Source organism: Podarcis vaucheri (assembly GCF_965113315.1).
Source record: "Podarcis vaucheri genome assembly, chromosome: 13".
Taxonomy (NCBI): Eukaryota; Metazoa; Chordata; class Lepidosauria; order Squamata; family Lacertidae; genus Podarcis; species Podarcis vaucheri.
Window position 1 is genome coordinate 2,065,224 of NC_138751.1, and position 8,344 is coordinate 2,073,567.

General features: G+C 51.4%; 1 protein-coding gene across 1 annotated transcript in view; it reads left to right on the forward strand.

Moving 5' to 3' along the window:
• Positions 1-1,495: 1,495 nt before the first annotated feature.
• The window catches only part of SAP25 (Sin3A associated protein 25), a gene marked incomplete at its 3' end in the record, with an annotated part of 7,456 nt that continues 607 nt past the window's right edge, over positions 1,496-8,344 (forward strand). Inside the window, exons 1-7 of the mRNA XM_082196771.1 lie at positions 1,496-1,581; positions 2,359-2,546; positions 4,338-4,447; positions 4,925-5,052; positions 6,001-6,133; positions 6,620-6,882; positions 8,121-8,318. Coding sequence (XP_082052897.1) covers positions 2,371-2,546; positions 4,338-4,447; positions 4,925-5,052; positions 6,001-6,133; positions 6,620-6,882; positions 8,121-8,318 — 1,008 coding nt within the window. The 5' untranslated portion in view covers positions 1,496-1,581; positions 2,359-2,370. The remainder of the gene's footprint in view (positions 1,582-2,358; positions 2,547-4,337; positions 4,448-4,924; positions 5,053-6,000; positions 6,134-6,619; positions 6,883-8,120; positions 8,319-8,344) is intronic.

Here is an 8,344-nt window from a genome sequence, read left to right on the forward strand (position 1 = left end):
AGTCCATCATGCCATGTGCATAGCCTCTGAGCCAGATTCATAGAAAGACAGGATTGTGGAGTTGTAAGGGGCTCCCCACGGTCATCTAGTCCAACCCTCTGCAATGCAGCGTTTGGCTTTGAACCCGCAACCTTGAGATAGCAGAGTTTCCTGTTCTGCGAACGTGTTTAGCATTTGAAATACTCAAATAATATAATTGAGCTCTGGGGCAGTGGCATAGCGTGGGTTGTCAGCACCCGGGGCAAGGCAAGTAATTTGCGCCCCCTAACCCGTGGATTTGCGCCCCCTAACCCTAACCCCCAGATGTTGCCCCCGGTGCAGCCGGCCCCCCCTGCACCCCCCACGCTAGGCCACTGCTCTGGGGTGTTGTGGGGGGGAGAGGGAGACAGAGAAAGGGACTTCCCACCCCACCCACTTGGGAGGAGGATTTTAAAGCCAGGCTGGATGCCTGCAAAAGTGCTGCAGCAGGAGAAATTTGCTCCCAGAGCCGGGCCCAGCTGAGTCCACTCGGCTCCTAATGAGGCCCTTGTGCAGAGCATGATTTAAAAATTGAGAAGGTTCTCAGCTGCGGAAGGAAGAAGCAGAACTTGGAAGTGGGAGAGGTGTGAGTTGAAGAAGTTGGTCAAAGGGGGGGGGGCTTCAACTTTTGCGCAAGCAGTGCCTCCATTTCTCTCGAATTATTATTATTTCAGAGGCTCTTTACGATTTTAAGGTGTTTTTCTTAGAAAACAATGCATACTTTAATGCATACATTAAAAGAATACTCTCTTTTAATGACCCCCTCTCCCCCTAATGGAAAGGGCCTGTTATTTTGAGAATACACTGTAGGCTTAAATATTTATCCCATTGAATAATTCCAGAAATACCTTTCTTTTGCAACAGAAGGGGTGCTTTAATGCTTTCGATTCTGAGTACCTTAGAAATAGATGTGGTGTCCCCAAGGTGGGGGGTGGTGGTTTTGGCCTGCCACCCTGCTCTTCCGGGCCCCCTCCCCAAATTCCCAACGTCAGGTTAGAGAAGCCCCCAGCTCTGGTCAAGACAAGCTGCGCAGCGCCTATTGAGGTCGCATCCTGCTTCTAGGATTCAGGCGGAGGGGAATTTGTTTGCACCCACATTTTATTTTTGTTTTATGGATGTCTTTATTGAATGTTCACACCCCACCTTTCTCTCCGCAGGGCTCTCGGTCACCTGCCTGCTTCTCCCCACCTCCTCAATTCCCCCACGACAACCTTGTAGGTAGGTTAGGTTGAGAAGCAAGAAGGGCGCCCCCCAAATTCACATCCGGTGGGTTTTATGGCTGAGTTGGGGGTTCAAACTCAGACCCCCCCACACCCCGCATGTTTAAATATCTAGATATCTTCTTGTGATCACCACCAGCATCCTAGGGCTAGCCCTTTTCAAGTAGAGCATGAGACTCTCAATCCTTAAGGCTGTGGGTTCGAGTCTCACCTAGGGGGAAAATAGACTTGCATTGCAGGGGGTTTGGGCTGGATAACCCTTGGCTGGGGGGGGGGCGTCTCGTCCAACTCTGCAATTCTGTGATCGCTGATTTATTAGCTGCCTTCTCAACCCGATTGACAGGTGAGATGGTTTTTAAAAACAACCCCACCCCAAATGACAAATCTGTTAAAAAACAGGTCTACATAATATTTAGAAAGAGGGGGAATCTTTGCAAGGAATGAAGCTTTGCTTGTGGGCGGCTGTGATTCTCATCCCCAAAGGGCTTGCGATTTTAATTTTGTTTTCCTGGAGAATTGAGCAACCACCCTTGCAACCTAGGAGCATAGCAAGTAGCAGGATCAAGCCCCAGGGCACCCACCCACCCACCCAAAGCGCAGGATTAATCCTGCCCTAAATGTCCCTCTTCCTCTGGGATTGAAAACACAAAGAGGGATTATTTGGTACCCAGAAGGAGGAGATAAGTCCTCTTTCACGCCAGGAATGAGATTGCCTCTCCAAGTAGCTGTGGATGATGCCCCCTGGCAAAAAGGGCAGATCAGGTGGGCAGGGCTCCCCCCCCATGCCCCCCACTCCTCCTATATAGGGTGCTCCCTTGACCCCCTGATGGAAGTCCTTTCCTCCCAGGCAAAGAGAGGAGGTGGGTATTTTTTTTTGGAGGCTGGCTGAGGTCCACAAATCTGCCCCCTTCTCAGTCTGGGACTGTCCAAGCCTTGCAAAAAAAGGGGGGTCTCTGTACCACCCTGGAGGGGGGGCAGCTTGGCTCCTGTTTCGCACCCCACCTCCCTGCCCCCAGCAAGTGGGGCCATTGCCAAGGTCTCCTGGCAGAGAAAAGACCCAACAGGTTTTCATTTTCTGCTGCCCTCCAAGCGAGGACTTTTTCCTTTCCTCCTTTTGCAGGTTTTGCAAGAGATGTTTGACGACTCGGACCCCCGGCATGAGCTCTGGGAGACGGAAGATGAAGATGAAGAGGAGGAGGAAGAGGAAGAAGAGGAGGAGGAGGAGGAGGAGGAGGGAGATAGTGACTCCAGCTCAGACGGCAGCAGCGAGGATTCCCACGCTGAAGAAACCCAGGAGTTCGGGGAACAGTGAGTGAGGCTTTGGGGTCTGTGGAATATAAGACTTCTTGGATTCTGTTGTTTGGGGTTTGTAGTCTCTCTGGGGCAGGGACTGCAGAGAGGGCCTGGCACTCCCCAGGTGTTGAATTAATAGGCCATCGCCTATCTTTTTGGAAAACAGAGTTGGGTGGGAATCATAAGCGGAGCGTCTTACAGCTGCGTGTGCTTCAAATACAATTTTATCTCCCCCTACAAAACGCAGCATTTTATTATTATTATTATTATTATTATTATTATTATTATTATTATTATTATTACAAAACGCAGCACCCTTTTTGTGGGTGCTCTTGGGCGCAGTGGGAATTCTAGTTTGCCCCCCACGTTGAACCCTGAAGGGTCCTGGCTGCGAATTGCGCATAACTGGAGTCACATTCCTAATTATTCATTACATTCAGTGCTTTTTTTTTTCTTTAAAAAAAAAACTGTTTAGGTGTACTCTCATATTGACTCGAGAAAATCGCTATTTTATAGTTCAAACTGGGGAAAATAAATACAGCAGATGGACAAAAGTACAAAGATTCACAAAATGTTTAAGGGCTATGCGTACCCCTTCGTCTCCCCAGAAAAAAACACTGATTACATTTATAAACCGACACCATTTTCCTCCCTTTCCTCAGGAATTTGAAGCCTCCTTTCTCCAGGGCCATAGTCCTCATTTAATTCCCGACCACCCTGTGAGGTAGGGCAGGTTTGTGGCTTAGTGGGGAGATTTGAACCCTGGTCTCCCCAAGGTCCTTATCCCTTATCTAACCACTAGTCCACTCACTGGTGTTGCGGCTTCATGTAAAAAAACAACAACAGGTTTTTTTAATATCCCTTTATTTTAAAATTGTGTGTTGTTTTTTAAAATTTGCACCAGGCCTTTTGAATGGGTGCCCTCCCTGTTCCGTTACCCCAAACCCAGCATGGCATAGTGGTTAGGGTCCGGGACGTGGGAGAGACCCGGGTTCGAATCACTTGAGGGGCCAGTCACCACCTTCCTCACAGGGTTGCTGTGAGGATAATAAATAATAATAATAAATTTTTATTTATGCCCCGCCCTTCCCAGTTCAGAAAACCGGGCTCAGGGCGGCTAACAGCAGATTTAAAACACTTAATTGATGCAACAAAAAAACAGTATAAAATGTGAATAACAATAAATTCAGAATTCAAAAATCAATTTAGGGGGGGAATCCATCCAATAAGCATTAGAGGATCACCAGGGCTAGCTGGCTGAATTGGTCCTACTTGGTCCAGCGAGGAGACCAGGGGAGAATTAGCTGTGGGGTCTCAGAGCGGGGAATCTTTATAAAAAGGGGAGGAAGAGGAATAAAAGATCAGGCTAAGTTCAGATTGAAAGCCAGGCGGAATAGCTCTGTCTTACAGGCCTGGCGGAAGGAGGTTAAATCCTGCAGGGCCCTGGTCTCCTGGGACAGAGCAGTCCACCAGGTTGGAGCCACCACTGAGAAGGCCCTGGCCCTGGGGAAGGATAATCTGGCTTCCTTAGGGCCCTCTAAACTATGGTTCTTCATGGACCTTAAGGTAAACGATGGAGGGAAAGAACCATGTCAGCTCATGGCTCTATAAATGGGATAGATAGATAATTGATTTGGGGTTATAGTCATTTAACAGAGCAATTCCTCAACATGCCCAAAAGGTTTAGGGTTTTATTGTGTGTGAACTTCCTTTTCTGGCAAGAACGCCAAGGCTGTGAGGGAGACGGAGGGCAGTGCCCCTTCCTCTTTCCAAAAACTGGACCCCACCTGCCCAAAATTTCCACAGGGGTCAGGATCCAGCCTCTTGCTTCCAGCCAAAAGTGCGCCACCCAGGATCTCACCACTGCCGCCGACGCCTTTTCGCCCCATACGCCTTGCAGGAGCGGCGTTCGCCAGGTGAGTCCAGGGGGGGGCAGAGGGGTCGGGACGGGGCTCCAGATGATGGGCAGAAACCGCTGCACTTGCTTCGGAGGTTTTTTAACCCTGTGGGCTGGCAGCTGTAGCGCAGCCCTGCCCGACCTCCTGCCCTCCAGATGTTGCCACCCAAAAAAACATCTGCACGGTGCCAGGTTCATTGAGTCCTAGAATTGTAGGGCTCCCTTTACAGCGGAGGTGGGCAGAGTCTGCTTTGCAGCCATCCAGGTCGGTGCCCATTGCTGTATCCTGTGGCAGGGAGTTCCACAGTTTGATGAATAACTTTCTTTTATCCGAATCGTCAGCCTCATCAAGTTCTGGTGTTAGGAGGAGGAGCAAAGCTTTTCTCTTCCCATTCTCCCCATGTCATGTGTGATTTCGGACGTTTCTGTCCCGTAGCGCCTCTGTCTTTCCTGAAACTTAACTTTTTATTTTTATTTCTTGAACGGGCGTTTTTAGGGCTCAGGAGCAGCTGCAGGGTGGACCTCAAACCTTGGGGCAGAGAGACCCCGCCTTGGGAAACCCCCCTCTCCCACTGGGTGCAGGATACAAGAGCCGTCTGCGTAACAAATTGGCATACACAACAGGTGCGTTTTGGGATGGGGGGGGCTTCAGTCCCGGGGGGGGCTCTTGCTATTTCTTTAGAGGCGGGGGGCACTCAACCTGCCCCCAAAAATCCTCTGCACATGCTCAAACACCCTCTCACATGCTAGGGCCGAACGGCTTTGAAGGCCTCTCGGCTCGGCGCCTGCCTTGTCCACAGAACATAGAATGGCACCTAAAGGGGGAACCTAAAGGGTCCTCTAGACCAACCCCCTGCAACTAATATAAATCGCTGCAAACGTTTTACTGGGAGGCGTCGTTATACCTGCCCCTGGGCTGACTTTCTGTCTTTTATTTTCCAGTGGTGTATAATTGCATATATCGGCCTGCCTTTGACCCGGCGCCCCGCATCTGTTGCAAACTACAACTCCCAACAGCCCCTTAAGGGCAGCCCAGCTCTATGATGCAGGGTCTCGTGGGTGCCCAGCTGTGCTGGTTGGCAGGGCGTGGGCACCTGGTCTCAAAACATCTGGAGGGCCGCAGTTTTTTTTTACCTCTCCTCTGCTAAATACCTCTTTGATGGCAGATTGGTCTGCTTTGTGATGAATCCCGAATAAAAGGCAACTGGCTTTTGTCCAAAGGTCCTGTGGATCGTATCCCTTCCCTCCCTCCATTGCTTTATAGCTCACAATCACGCCCACAGCTGCCGGATTTTCACAGAAACGTAGAATCGGGACTCCCAAAGGTCATCCAGCCTGACCCTCTGCAGTGCAGGAATGGCAGCTAAAGAACCCCTGGCAGGTGGTCGTTCATCCTCTGCTTGAAAACCTCCAACGAAGGAGAGTCCACTTTCCAAGGTTGTAGAGTTGGGAAGGGACCACCAGAGGTCATCTAGTCCAACCCGCTGCCAGGGCTTGGGGCGTTGAACATGGCTGTATGTATGTATGTAGTTGGGGGTCACACTCATCTCTGCTTGATGTCTTTCCCGGCAGGCGTCCAGCTTCCGCTCCCGGACACTCTCCCATCCTTCTTTCCAGTCGTTCTACACCGCTGTCTCCACCTGCAGGCGCTGCTCCCCAGCTGCAGTGCAAGGCGCTTCGCCCTCAGAACGCGAACCCAGAGCCAGTAAGCAGCATGGGGAAGACAGAGGGGAGTCTGCTCTCTCTGTGGGCTGAAGGATGGAGGGCTCCCCTATGAGGAAAGATTGCAGCGTGGAGGGGGGGGCGGACTTTTAGTGTTTGCAAAACGGCGCCTGACATATGGGGGGAAACTAAAACTCCCTCGTAAAACTAGAACTCAACGGACTTCCAGGGAAGTCGAAAGTTGGAAGATTCGGCACAGATGAAAGAAAGTCCTTCTGTTGCACGGTTAATCTGTGGAACTCCCTGCCACAGGAGCCGGGGATTTGCCACTGACCCAGATGGCTTTAAAAGGGGACTTTCGATGGATGCTAGTCAGATGGGCTCTTATGTTGGACTACAACACCCATATTGCACCTAGCCAGCAAGGATCAGCGGACACAGGCGATGGGAGTTGTAGTCCCACAACATCCGGCGACTTGAGGTTGGAGCAGACTGCTCCGTTCAGAGTCCTTCAACCTTGCATCTCCAGATGTTGAACAGACAACAGCTCCCATCCTCCCGAGTCAGCTGAGTCCAGTTGTCGTGGATGATGGGAGTTGTAGTCCAACGACTTCAGGGGACAATTCCCACCAGATCCGGCGTCGGCTGATCTCACCTTCTGACCTTGTGTCTCCCCTTTCTCCCTTTGAAGCGCCTCTCCCCGCCACGGACTGCAGCGGTTTCTTCTACACCGACCCAACGATGCCACCAGGACATCGGATCTACAACTGCCTTTCTGTCTCCACCCAGGAAGTAAGTGGCCTTTGAAAAAGCTTTGGAAAATTACGTGTTTCAATGTAAGAATTCATGGAGGGCGTGGGAAACCTTTAGGAACAGGAATCGTGTGTGCCTGGAGGCGGTTGGAGGATGGATGGCGGCTAACAGATTGAGGTTGAATCCTGACAAGACAGAAGGACTGTTTTGGGGTGACAGGGGGTGGGCAGGTGTGGAGGACTCCCTGGTCCTGAATGGGGTAACTGTGCCCCTGAAGGACCAGATGCGCAGCCTGGGAGTCATTTTGGACTCACCGCTGTCCATGGAGGCGCAGGTCAGTTCTGTGTTCAGGGCAGCTGTTTATCAGCTCCATCTGGTGCACAGGATGAGACCCTCCCTGCCCACAGACTGTCTGGCCAGAGTGGCGCATGCTCTGCTTATCTCCCGCTTGGACTACTGCCATGCGCTCAACGTGGGGCTACCTTTGAAGGTGACCCGGAAACTACAACTAATCCAGAATGCGGCATCTAGACTGGGGACTGGGGGCGGCCACTGAGACCACATAACACCGGTCTTGAAAGACCTACACTGGCTCCCAGTACGTTTCTGAGCACAATTCAAAGTGTTGGTGCTGACCTTTAAAGCCCTAAACGGCCTCAAAGGCCCAGTAGACCTGAAGGAGCGTCTCCATCCCCATTGTTCTGCCTGCACACCTGGGTCCATCTCCAGGGCCTTCTTGGTAGTGGCGCCCTCCCATCAGAAGTCAAGGAAACAAACAACTATCTGACTTTTAGAAAACATCTGAAGGCAGCCCTGTTTAGGGAAGCTTTTAATGTTTGATGTATTACGGTATTTTAATACAGTGGTACCTCGGGTTAAGTACTTAATTTGTTCCGGAGGTCTGTTCTTAACCTGAAACTGTTCTTAACCTGAAGCACCACTTTAGCTAATGGGGCCTCCTGCTGCCGCCACGCCGCCGGAGCACGATTTCTGTTCTCATCCTGAAGCACAGTTCTTAACCCGAGGTACTATTTCTGGGTTAGCGGAGTCTGTAACCTGAAGCGCCTGTAACCCGAGGTACCACTGTATTTTGTTGGAGGTCGCCCAGAGTGGCTGGGGAGGCCCAGCCAGATGGGCGGGGTATATATAATAAGGCAGGGAGTTCCACTGGTTAAAACTCACATTATTATTATTTTTTTAGCCTTTGTGGTGCAGGGAGTTCCGGAGAGTGGCTACGCTCGCTCCTCACCTATTGGCCTTGCTCTGTTTTCCTTCAGGTCCTCCGCAGCCTGTCGCTGGAGACCCCGCCGCCCATCATGTCCGTCCGCCCAGCTTCCCCGCCTCGCAGGGCCGGCGCCCGCACCCAGTGGCTCTCTGAGCTGGAGTGCAAGGCGGTCTCCGCTCTCATGGAGCTGCCAGACAGCACCAGCCAGGATGAGTGCCAGCCCTCCCCTTGCTTGCCAGGAGAAATGGAGGTGCTCAGGGAAATGGAGACCTCAGA